This window comes from Crassostrea angulata, chromosome 4 (assembly GCF_025612915.1).
Source record: "Crassostrea angulata isolate pt1a10 chromosome 4, ASM2561291v2, whole genome shotgun sequence".
Classification (NCBI taxonomy): Eukaryota; Metazoa; Mollusca; class Bivalvia; order Ostreida; family Ostreidae; genus Magallana; species Magallana angulata.
The window spans coordinates 24,299,957-24,313,054 of record NC_069114.1 but is presented as its reverse complement, the minus strand read 5'-3'; the positions used below and the strand labels follow the sequence as shown (position 1 = coordinate 24,313,054).

The 13,098-nt window shown below is 34.5% G+C and overlaps 1 protein-coding gene across 4 annotated transcripts in view; it reads left to right on the top strand.

Annotated features, from left to right (window-relative positions):
• The first annotated feature begins 4,253 nt into the window (after positions 1–4,253).
• LOC128180256 (SCO-spondin-like) overlaps positions 4,254–13,098 on the top strand; it is a 41,394-nt gene continuing 32,549 nt past the window's right edge. For all 4 annotated transcript variants that reach the window (XM_052848219.1, XM_052848220.1, XM_052848218.1 and 1 more), the window contains exons 1-9: positions 4,254–4,273; positions 5,616–5,669; positions 6,426–6,671; positions 6,832–7,862; positions 11,056–11,155; positions 11,413–11,463; positions 11,552–11,743; positions 12,027–12,197; positions 12,852–13,022. In XM_052848219.1, the coding sequence (XP_052704179.1) occupies positions 4,270–4,273; positions 5,616–5,669; positions 6,426–6,671; positions 6,832–7,862; positions 11,056–11,155; positions 11,413–11,463; positions 11,552–11,743; positions 12,027–12,197; positions 12,852–13,022 (2,020 nt within the window). In that variant the 5' untranslated portion in view covers positions 4,254–4,269. The remainder of the gene's footprint in view (positions 4,274–5,615; positions 5,670–6,425; positions 6,672–6,831; positions 7,863–11,055; positions 11,156–11,412; positions 11,464–11,551; positions 11,744–12,026; positions 12,198–12,851; positions 13,023–13,098) is intronic.

The window sequence follows — 13,098 nt, the reverse complement described above, 5'->3', positions numbered from 1 at the left end:
TTGAGTTTATTATTTCAATGAATTCAAACATGTGATTCCGTGGTGTAGCGGCTGGCATGTTCTTGGAACATAAGTTTGTTGATGTTGGTGTTCGATTTTAATGAATCGTGTTATTCTAATGAATCGTATTGTAAATATTTAGAGGGTTCGTTCGATGGTCGCTACGATTTTAGATGGTTGCTACAGTTTTATACGATTTTAATTTAATCTACATGAGAATATGCAGTACATAGGGGGGAAATACCACATATAAAATGTTTGTTAAATAATTTGTTGGCCAACCAGCCTCCTACATGTAATTACCATTCGTTTTTTTATTGCCATTGATGTTATAACAAGATAGAAAAATAGGTATATCTAACAAAAAATGGGAAAAAATGTCGTAGGAGTAAATAAGTAATAAGGAATATTATGGATATAATAGAATTGATTTGCCACTCAAAGAACAACTTAGGCAATCAATCATGGTTTGTTATCATTGCAATAGCATGGAGTACTGGTAACGCAGTTATCAACCTTACACCTAGCAAGGAAGCTATTGGTGATAAAAATCAATTGCCCTGATTAATGCACGAGGATTGTCCCAACTTGTGCCACAAAGGGTTTAAGTAGTTTGCATTTAAATCAAGATTAGTAATCAAATATTTTTTGAGATTAAAAAAGTAAAATGAAAGAATACTAGATCGTAAATTCAACACACGACGCAATGTCAAAAACGAAAAGTTAAATTCAACATAATGAAATGAAAATTGCGAGAAAATGTTTTGGATATAGCAAAACCTTTTAAGATTTTATAGCGCGTTTTCTGACAAGTTGAAGTGTTAACACATTAATTAATAAAATGACGACGTCGGCTTTTAAGGAGGCGCACATATAACAGTTTTACTAGTAGGAAAACGTAACTCTGATCGAAAATAATGTGGAAGGTTTAGCAACAACTTGAAACGTTTGACGTCGCACATTGAGCCGCCTTGTTGTAATTTGCCTTGTTGTTATTTATTATTCTTTTTTTTTTTAAATAAATAAAGTTCACATTTGAAAATTTCAGTATTATTTAACAAAGGGTCATAGATAAAAACACAGAACAGAAGTGTAATGCAGATTTTAAATCATGCGTTCTGTCTATTTTAGGACAACCCTCGAAAAGTCGTTAACATAGGTAAATTGTAAGTTTACTGTATTACGTGCATGGTCCAAAAGTTGCATGTACCTTTTAGGAAGGATTTTGTATTATACAGTACACTGTACTGTTGTACACAAATTGCTCGCCACTATAATGAATAAATTACTTACTTGTGCGTCATTCATAATGCAACATGATGATGCTTTTTCATCGGTTTTATAATTGTCCCTTTAATTTCAGTACATTCACATGATTTTATGCGAAAAGTTTGATTAGGACCTATGATCATTCACAATGTCTTCTAGAAGTACAAATCCATTCATCCATCATCGCAAACCTCGGCCAGCATGTACTCTCCTCTCTCATAGAGCGATGTGAATTCCGAACCTCGGCTAGAGACGATGAAATCCTTCGGTTTTTTTTTTCAATGCAATGGTTGAAAATTAATAAAGTTGATAAAATATGACCTCAAAAGCCAATCTTGCATGGGGGTTATTAGATTCATTGAAAAAAAATAACATAAGTAACATTCAGAGCGTCTCGTTCTACGGTTTATCATTTATGCCAAAAAGGATAAAGATAAACGGTGAAACAAATAAAAAAATTTGGTCAAGTACATTTAAAACTAATAAACATATTTTTCCAAAAAGCCACAAAAAGCCAATGCTAACTTCACAATTTCATAAATCTACTTGACTCTTATTAACATAATTGTGCATTTGAGTAAAAAAACTTACCCCAAAAGATTGTAACTGTTTAATGCAAATTAAATTATCTATGGATCGTATCAATGGATTCAGCATATTGTCACACTAACGTGAACTTTCACTCGAATGAACTGAAGGGATTAAGAAATAACAGCTCTTTTAAAATTCTTCTTCCTTGGTTGTCGAAAGTTCAAGATGTTAGACTAGTTTCAGCCTAACCGTTTTGGGGTTTTTTTTTCATACAAGCATTTCTAATGATTTAAAATTAATTAATTTGTAGTCTGCACTTAAAAAAAACTGGTTATGGTCATCAAGAGGGAAAAAAACGAATTTTCAATCGTTGGATTTCAGGTATAAGAGGATCGCTATCATTGATTTAAAGAGAGAAGCTTTATTTGGAAGTATTTGTGAATAAATTATACATGTAGTTCATTTGACTCGTGAATAAATGATATGTAAGGTATTGTGAAAAGATTATAAAGATATTTTGCCCGACAACGACAAAACCCATGGAAACAGGAATATAAAATAGTCTTAAAGTTATACATATACGTTTGTATAACAATATATGTATGCTGAAAAGATATTCAGTGATTGTGAATGATTAGTTGGTATATTTATGAGAATTATAACCAGTGTTTTACAATTTCTTTTTTGAATGTCAATAGTATTGTACACGGTAATATGATGACCTACATGTTTATTTATCCTGTATTTCTGCAGACAACATAAGAACTATTTTACATGTGCTTTTCTGTTCATTTTTATATATCATGTGAAGACAACGTCGGCTTTAACAACGAATATTTGTACCTTCATCACAAGATCAGTAACAATAGAAAAAGTACCCAGAAGAAATGGGGAACAAAAACTAGTCTTTCTTGTAATTCTTTAACCATTTGTTCCAAAATTAAGTACTCAAGGTTAAACTCTTGAACGACAACAATAACTATTTAAATGCACTTTTAAAGTCTATTTTGGCAAGTATCAACAACCTCACCGTGGTGCTGGTTTTTACTGAAATGCATCATTGTATGTAGATTTTCTGCCGAGGAACTTCTTTGACGAAAATCAAAAGACTGTGATCCAAAGTTGATTTAATTAAGTGTTAAATTCTCGCCATTCTCCATATTCACTCTTTATATCTGTAAGATAACAATGTTAGATTTGTGGCAGATCATTGCTCAACTAAAACTCGACCAGTACACGATCGGAGAACGTACGAGGTTATTTTCTCAGAGTGCACAGCTTAAAACTTAATTTTTTTTTACGTATGTCCACTTTTCACGAAAGAAATCAATTGGCACTTAATTTAAATTTAATGTTTACCAAGTTATTAAATGTAAGTCTACGTCACAAACTTACCAGCACCGAATACGTTGTTTATTGGAATCAACAGATACATGTTTTGTTGACTTTCAATAACAACATGACAGTACTTAATAAAAGGACTTGCTTTTAAAGAAAAACACTTTCTGCTTGAACAATATGTCAAATAAAACATTTTTTAAATTTTAAACTGTAAATGAAGACATACATAATCTATAATTCATTTAAAGGGGCTGTGTCATTCAAACAAGAACAAAGCACACCGTTTGGTGCGTTTTAGATGGACCAATTTGACATTGAGCGAATCCAAAAATAAACAGTCTCCTCATCTCTATTCTTTCATAAAATACAAAATAGTACAAACTCAACGTTTCGTAAATTAACTAAATAATAAGGAAGTACACGCATCTGAACTGTCGCGTTAGAACTGTACAGTTGCAGAGTCCAATTTACGGTCACAATTCATTCCGACTTTAAAAGTCCTTGTTGTACATATCAGCAGAAAAAAAAAAATGAAACGAAAAAGTGTAGACCCTTGATAAAATCGACTGAATGCAGTCGTGTAGAAGTCGTAAAAAATTCATTGAAATCCTGGAGTGATCGTTGGGCAGTCGTACAATTTTCATGTAACTCACTTGGAAACTTTCTATTGCTACAATGCTATGTACTATTCTGAATTTACCACCACAGACAAATGAGACTGAATAAGTCATAACTTGTCAGGAATTGAGGTCGGGATAGAACAACAGGAGGTTAAGTAGGACCATTTGAGGATCCTTATACAGCAATTACTGCTATTACCACATATTTACATATTTACAAAAAATGAATAAAGAGAAACAACTTATGTTATGATTTGTGAAAAATGATGAACTCGCTCATAGAAACGCGCACCTCCCCCCCTCTCTCTCTCTCTCTCTCTCTCTCTCTCTCTCTCTCCTGCGTCTCTTATTTTTATATATTACATTAAATGTGGAGAAATATACGACATACTAAAGTATACCAAATAATCCCGTGATTAACTTAGGACCAATGGCTTTTGTCCTATTTATTTATATATAAACTGCTTGACCAGTACCGGACCATTGAAGTTGGCGGTACTTCAGCAATATGGGTAAGTACGCTTCCACGAGTCGTCATATCAAATCTTTATTGAGTTTATGATTGAGATGGCAATTGATTGCATGGTTGCTATTCGGTTATTCGCAACTCGTTTCGACCGATTAACCGGTTATTCGTATTGAAAAATCCCCACAAATTTGTACATAATATTTTTTTTTCTTATTCATTGTCATTTAGAAAATGAAAAAAAAAAATGCAAAAGTAAACACATTGAAAGTAGGAACAATAACAATTATAATAATTGTAATGGTACTCAACACTGATTTTAATATCATTTACTGATGATTAAAGAAAAGCTCATTGTCGTATCATGACATCAAAGAAATTTGATAAACGTTGACTTTATCATAAAGTATACAGTAAACCAATAATACATGGTCGCACTTCCTCTTTATGTACATTTTTTTTGTTACTTGGGTAACTAAAAGCCTAAAGACACCAATTACAGTCTCCGCCACTTCAACCGTACTGCTACTTCTACTACTACCAGTAATTGTCAATCAATGCTGCAATGTTTTTTCCCTCATAATAAATCAAGATGAACTACTACTTGAGTGATTATCTAACTGCTACTAAACTATTCTTGCCACAACACTGGAACTACTATCGGCACATTCAAAACAGAAACAATGGATATAACAACTGTGATCACCAGACGACTATCACCAATCTTAATGAAAACTGTGTAGTTATATTGGACAGGTGAACTTTATGTACATCTAGCATCTGAGAAATACGTAACCTGTTTATTAATTGTTATTTTCTTTAATTGTCAAAATAGTATATTATTATCAGAAGCGATTAATAAATAATTACATCCAAAACGTGAGAAATAAGTAACTGTTTTTTCCTCTTACTGCAACTACAGTACTTCTTCGAAAACTATCAATTGAAAACTTATTTTTAACTTTAACGGTAACTTCGTTTACTTTATCAATAACCTTAAAAATACTTTTACCACGTTGTTTTATCTTACAACAGCAATTCTGTCTGTTGTTTTCTCATGCTAATTGTAATACAACAGCTAATCTTTATGTTGTTCTAAGCATCGTTTATTAACTTTATTCCAATTATAGATAATAACGAAACAAAACAAAATTCATGCCTTAATTTGACTAAAGACTAAAATAAAAAGATATGTAATATACAGTAACTGGTATACGCTAGTACTAAACCATAGGCGTCGTATTAGAATCAGTACTTTAAGTCCAAGTGCATTGATTTACATATCATTATTTAAATCTCATTTTTTGGATCAATCGTTTAAATCCGATTGGCCTAAATTTGATTCAGTTCTGGAACAGACCTATTTTATGTTCTTTGTTTTCTTTAAGGTACTCTGTATCTGGTGGCGATTTGCCTCATGGCTAGCACCACTGCAGTTCTAGGTGAGACGCTCGCACGATAAAAGAACGGTTTGCATAAAAATGGTTTTCGCTGAGAAATTGCATTTAAAGGAGATATAACACTGGGCCTTTACACGTTTTTTTATCTATGTTAAGCGTCCGCGGACGGACGGATTGGTTTTGAAGCAAGAAAATTAAAAACGACACTTTAATCTGCTCAAAAAATGTATATACACTCTACATTCTTTGAAATACGCACACTAAATTTTTTTAATTTGCTGTTTTACGATTTGTGCCAAATTCTGAGATTTTATCTATTTATCTTTGTTACAGTATGAATAAAATATGCAAAAATGTATTTTCCGTCGATTTGTAGGTTTTTTCTGATAGAAAGATGTGTTTTTGACTTTAAGGTGGACGCTCAACATAAAATATAAATTTGGAATGGCTTTGACATTAGAATGATACTTCACACATAAGAAGACATCTACAAATCATACAAAATGAACGAATAAACAACAATAATGATTAATTTATAAAACAGAATCTAAATTAAGAAGGACTTCAAGTCCTATAAAAGTTGATGCTGAAAGCCGGGGTAATATTAGTCAAAAACTAGAATAACGACAGATATTAGAAGTAGAAAAAAAGAAAAATATTGAAAGATAAAAGAAACAAATTCATCAGAGAAAGGTGGAAAGAAAAAAGAAGAAAATACATAACCTCATTACCATTCAGATTTTTTCAAACGTTGGAACATAAATTGTTCTGTTTTTTAAGTCTTTTATCATTTGACAGGTGCCCCAGACAATCGTGGTACAGAATTCATCATAGGTTTTATGGAAAATTATATCATGGGTTCGTACGTACAGTGTGAGCTGTTTGTAACGACCGCCCGGACCACTATGGTCAGTGTAAAGGTAGACTCACCAAAATGTACCAGCCCAAAAATCTCAGCGTCATTCTCTATAACGGCAGGCAAGGTGAAACAGCTGATTTTCAATTACAAAATAAGAGTTATTGGATCAAGAAAAGAGAGTAAAGGTATCTATCTATCTATCTATCTATCTATCTATCTATCTATCTATCTATCTATCTATCTATCTATCTATCTATCTATCTATCTATCTATCTATCTTTTTTATCAATCATTCGTTTAAAATGTTATAGAGCTATGATAGTACAAGATTTTTGCGTTTGATAGGAATCTTGGTAAAAGCAACTGATGAAATTGTCATCTATGGAATAAATAAGGAAAGGTACTCCAACGATGGCTTTGTCGGTCTTCCTCTCGACGTCTTGTCCGATGAGTACTACGTCGTTGCGTGGTATCCACCATACAGGCAGTGTGAGCTGATGGTTGTAGGGGTGGAAGATTCTACCGTGGCAAGCGTGACCCTCGGGCAGCACATCGGGTCCAGGAATGTAAAGTATGGAGGCAGAACTTACTATAAAGGCAATACGGTAAAGGAAACTCTAAACAAGTACGACACTTGGCAGCTTGTCAGTACTGGCGACCTGACCGGAACTTACGTCACATCTACCAAAAAGGTTGCCGTATTTTCTGGAAACAAGAAGACAAAAATTGGATCCGGTGGTTCCCAAGATCATTTGGTTGAACAAATGACCCCAGTAGACACATGGGGTAAAAACTTCGCTACGGTCCCAATCCCGAAGAGAACTGTTGGCGACTATTTCAAATTCATTGCCAGCGAAGATAGCACTACAGTAAAAATAACGGGAGGATATACGTCTACTTTTACGATATCGAGAAAGGGAGGAATGGTACAGAGGCTTATTTCATCCAAAGCATACTGTAGGATTGTAGCAAACAAGCCAATCATGGTAACCCAATTCGTTCAGTCCCAGCAGAGGTCCTCCGAACCTTCCGATCCCTCCATGCTGATCATTCCTCCTGTTGAACAATACGGCGCAGACTATACATTTGCTACCCCGAAGTACTCACAGGGCTCCTATGAAAATTTCTTTATGTTTATCGCTGAGGCGAGCGAAGCCTCTGGTCTAAGAATCGACGGTAAAGCGTTTCCAACAAATACAGTATATAAAGCAATATCCGGAACTACCCTCGTTGGAGGATACATATCAATTACAGAGGGAACCCACACAGTCCGACACATATCCCCTATCGCCATTTTTGGAGGATTCTTATACGGCCGAGCACCCGCTGAAACCTACGGATTTACCACTGGGATGAGAATGGCCAAAGTCAATACGGTAAACTGGAATATCAAAATCTCTTGTTCTCCTTAGAATTGAACAAACAAATTAAATTTAAAAAAAGGCTTAATAATACTTTTTTGAAGTTTTACAACACTGGCGTCGGAAGCAAATTGAAAGTGGGGGGGCTAAACTAATCCTCAAAAATGTTGAGAAAAAAGTAATTCCCAAAATCATGGAAATCCTAATCCGGGGGGGGGGGCTAGTATGCTTCTGAATCCAACTTCTCTATATATATCTTTCAAGGTAAATTTAGGAACAAAAATCTTTCCTGCGAAAAAAAGTGGGGGGGCTGAACCCTCTATCATGCTATGTTTCTAACGGTTAGGTATAACTTTGCAAAAAAAGTGGGGGGGCTAAGCCCCCCCTAGCCCCCCCGGTTCCGACGCCTATGTACAAAGACCCTCTTCTTTGTTGTTAAAGCTGTACGTATCGGTTTTTATGCTATTTTTGCAATGATAGAATCCAAACACAAAGTTTGAGAAGGAAACATTGTAATAATACAGATTACATGTATTAGTTCAAATTGAGTACTAAATCTATTTAATTTAACAAAGTTCCAATGGTAACTTTTTAAATGCACATTTATAAAGTTAACGATTCACGTCTCTCGGAGGCCATCGCAAGCAAAATGTCTCGGTTTTTTTAAGGTCTTCCGTTTCCAACGGAAGACCTTATTGTTTTCGTACGATTTCTTTTTCCCTATTATTATTATTTTTCTTTTTTTTCTTACAATTTTTGTGCACGCGATTTCTCAGAAACGGCTCGGCCGGTTTTCATGAAACTTTCAGATCAGTTAGATAATGATCAAAACCTGATAGGTTTTTTATTATATTGATGACGTCACTTCCGTTTTTGAGAAATTGACGTTTTAGCGATTTTTAGGGGGGTTGCTTGTCCGTGGAACTTCTCCTAAACTATAAAAGATATCGAGTTCAAACTTTCAGGGATAGTAGACCAAAAGAATGTAGATTTGTAATTTTATTTTCATTTTGATCTGTCCTGAAAGGCGCCGAAGCTCGCCTGGACCCGAAAATTGAGATGGAAAAAACGTCGAAATTTTTTCTGGTTTTCTTTAATTATCTCTTTTCTGAAAACTATTTTGTTAAGACATGTAATGTAAAAAAAGTTTCTTTTTACAAGACCTTTTCTTTGAAATCAAGAAAAAGGAGCTGGCCCCTCAAATAAGGGGTCCAAAGGGCTCTAAAGTCTTTAATCTGTAGCCCTTTACTGAGAGATATTTTGTGAAAGGTTATAGAAGCAAATATGTTTATCTCACAGTTATGTATCCAACCAATGTAATGATTTTATTATGTGTTACGTAATTAAGGGTTTTTAGGGGCCAAAAGTCAAAAATTTCGATCACCCATATCTCAGAAAGGAAAAATATTTTGTTATAAAACACAGAAGAAAAGTTGTTCAAATTAATGTTCTTAACAATATGCAACCTTCAAAATGTTGTTAAACGGCCCCTATAAGGAGATAAGGGATCGGCCCCTAAAACCTTGTTTGTCACATATCTCCAGAATGGTAACAAATTTCTAAGCACTTGTTGAACAAAATTTGTTTAGAATTAAATGACCTTTCATTTGATATCAAGAAAAAGGGGCTGGCCCCTAAAATTAGGGAACCAAAGGGCTCTAAAGTCTTTAATCTGTAGCCCTTTACTGAGAGATATTTTGTGTAATGTTATAGAAGCAAATATGTTTATCTTACAGTTATGTATCCAAGCAATGTAACGATTTTGTCATGTATTACGTAATTAAGGGTTTTTAGGGGCCAAAAGTCCAAAATTTCGATCACCCATATCTCAGAAAGGAAAAATATTTTGTTATAAAACACAGAAGAAAAGTTGTTCAAATTAATGTTCTTAACAATATGCAACCTTTAAAATGTTGTTAAACGGCCCCTATAAGGAGATAAGGGATCGGCCCCTAAAACCTTGTTTCTCATATATCTCCAGAATAGTAACAAATTTCTAAGCACTTGTTGAACAAAATTTGTTTAGAATTAGATGACCTTTCATTTGATATCAAGAAAAAGGGGCTGGCCCCTAAAATTAGGGAACCAAAGGGCTCTAAAGTCTTTAATCTGTAGCCCTTTACTGAGAGATATTTTGTGTAATGTTATAGAAGCAAATATGTTTATCTCACAGTTATGTATCCAAGCAATGTAACGATTTTGTCATGTATTACATAATTAAGGGTTTTTAGGGGCCAAAAGTCCAAAATTTCGATCACCCATATATCAGAAAGGAAAAATATTTTGTTATGCAAAACAGAAGAAAAGTTGTTCAAAAAGATGTTCTTAACCATATGCAATCTTCACAATTTCGCCAAACGGCCCCTATAAGGAGATAATGGATCGGCCCCTTTAACCTTGTTTCTCATATATCTCCAGAACGGTAACGAATTTTTAAACACTTGTTAACAAAATGTTTTCAGAATTAAATGTCCTTTCATTTGATTCCAAGAAAAAGGGACTGGCCCCTTAAATTAGGGGATCGAAGGGCTCTAAATTTTTATCTATAGCCCTTAAATGAGAGCCATTTTGTGAAAGGTTATTAAGGCTAGATTAGGTATAATACGTTTCTATATCCTTACAATATAATGATTTTCTCTTGCGTTACCAAATTAGGGTTTTTAGGGACAAAATTAATCTTTTAAATCTTAATTGGAGAAAATGCAAGCATTTAAAAAAGCAATGTAATAGAACTTATAAAAAGCGATGCAATGAAGCATTAGTACTTAACTCCTTTTTCCATATCATGTTTTGTTGTCGAAAATCAAAGTCGATGACGTCATATTTTCTTCTAAAAATCGGACGGAAGACCTCCTCGTTGCTCGCAACGAGATCATGTCTAGTTTCTTACTATCTTTGTTTTTGTCTCCGAATGCGTTATCCTTCTTGCAACATTTTGATCCCGCTTTTGCTTCGACGTCTTGAATTCATCTTGAAAGAGCTTGCAAAAATATTACTTTAAATGTGTTTGAATTGTATTATATGATTTACAGAGAGTTTATAACTTTTGTAGCTTAATTAAAACACAAACATATTTCATTTTTGAAAAGCACTCACAAAATACACAATGCTTAGCTTTGAATTAAATGTTCAGGTAATAGAACAATTATACGTATAAGTGTTTGGGACTTGAAATTGTATAAAAGTTACTAAACTTGATTTGTTTTAGGTCTGTGTCCCTACGCCGACAGTTACAGGAGATGGTATAGACAACGACTGTGACGGAAAAATCGACGAGGAACTGTGTACCCCGGAAAACAGAAACAAAGGTGTGTACATAGCAATCTATAAATAAACAACTTGCAAAACTATATAGTCCCTAGAATTTTGAAATTAATCATACTTCAGTGGAAGTGGCAGACAATTCAGAATTCATAAAACACTTACTGACGAACAGTATAAATATGGTACCATACCAGAACGATTGATTCAACTTTAGGCGGAGTGTATGTAAAGTATCAGAAATTTAAATGTAGAACTGTTTCTGTTATTTCAATCTTTCATTTTGTCGTTTTTAAACTTACAGATGACGACGGGGATGGGAAGATCAATGAAGACTGTGCTAAACCACCGCCAAGTAAGTCTGCCTTGTATTCTTTTTCGCAGATCCCTTCAGAATCATGTACTGGGTTTAATGAACTAATACTTTCTTTTTCATCCTCTAGTTGACGGACAGTGGACTTCTTGGGCGTCGTACGGCGCATGCTCTGTGACCTGTCAACCAACGTCGGGCACGGTATCAGGAACTAAAACTCGAACCAGAACCTGTTCAAATCCGGCCCCTGCTTATGACGGAAAACAGTGTGTTGGTTCTGGAAGTGAAACCGTCTCATGTACACCAACAAACACATGTAGAGGTTAGAAAAATATATATTATAAGGTAATAGTCTCAATCAAATACCGGTATTATAAGAGCTATAAAAGCGTATACAATGTTTAAAGTTTAGTAATGTATCTCAGGGTAGTGGATAACCCAATAGTGTACTGGGTCATATCCATAGGACACGTGTTCAAATCGTAGCACAGGAAAATTTGTATACAGTATTTATCATTATTGTATATAATAGTATAAATAAAAGTGTGTTTTCAATTATATCATAATTCTCTTACATTGAAATTTGATAAGAGTTTTCTCGACAGTTGATGGAAACTGGGGATCTTGGGGATCTTACGGCGCATGCTCAGTGACCTGTGCTAGCGGAACGAAGTCACGTTCAAGGTCATGTAATAATCCAGCCCCTGCAGGTGGGGGAAATAACTGTGTAGGAAGTTCCACGTCATCAGCCACGTGTACATTATCTGCATGTCCAAGTAAGATAATAAGAAACAATTTTATTCATCTAAAATGATTTAGATTGAACTCCCAGAGAGATGTACAGATTGTTTAAGCAAGTTCAAACTTTTCAGGTTCAGACTCTTTTTCTACCGACTCTGCTATACAAGTACGAATTATTTGTGCGCATACAATTCATGTTAAGATTTTATTGTACGGACTCTTCTAGTAAAGACCATTCTAGTACAGACTCCTTTGGCACATACTCTTCTAGTACAAACCATACAAAAACAGACTTTTCTTTCATAGAATTATTAATAGTATACACGTCTTGAATAGACTCGTCTTGTGTAAAACTCTAAGACTTGTAATACAGACTCTTCTAGTACATACATAGTAGTACAGGCTCTTCTGGTACAGACTTTCCTGGTACATACCCTTCTAGTATAAATGTTTCTAATATGATACTACTCAAGCACACAATTTTAGTGCTCACACAAAATAGACTCTATACTCTTTAGCTACAAATTCGTCAATAATTATTCTTCTATTGCAGTAACATGCACACGGCTAAGCAAATCTCCTTTGCCTACTTTATTTTCCCAAGAGTATCTTTAAATACGAAACCCAAGTTACTGAAAATTATTTTTTTCTTGATTGCATTAGTTTTGATTATAATCAATGTGTTTTAGTTGACGGAAATTGGGCTTCATGGGGGTCCTATAGCGCCTGCAGCGTGACTTGTGGGGGAGGAAAGCAGGGCAGGACTCGCACCTGTTCTAACCCCGCCCCCCAATATGGCGGATTGGCATGTTCCGGATCTTCTTCTTCATCTCAGAGTTGTAATACACACAACTGTCCAAGTAAGAATTGTCCCTTGCTGTAATGAAATGGTATATAATCAGTGATGAAACTGTCTTGATTTCTTTAGAAAACCTT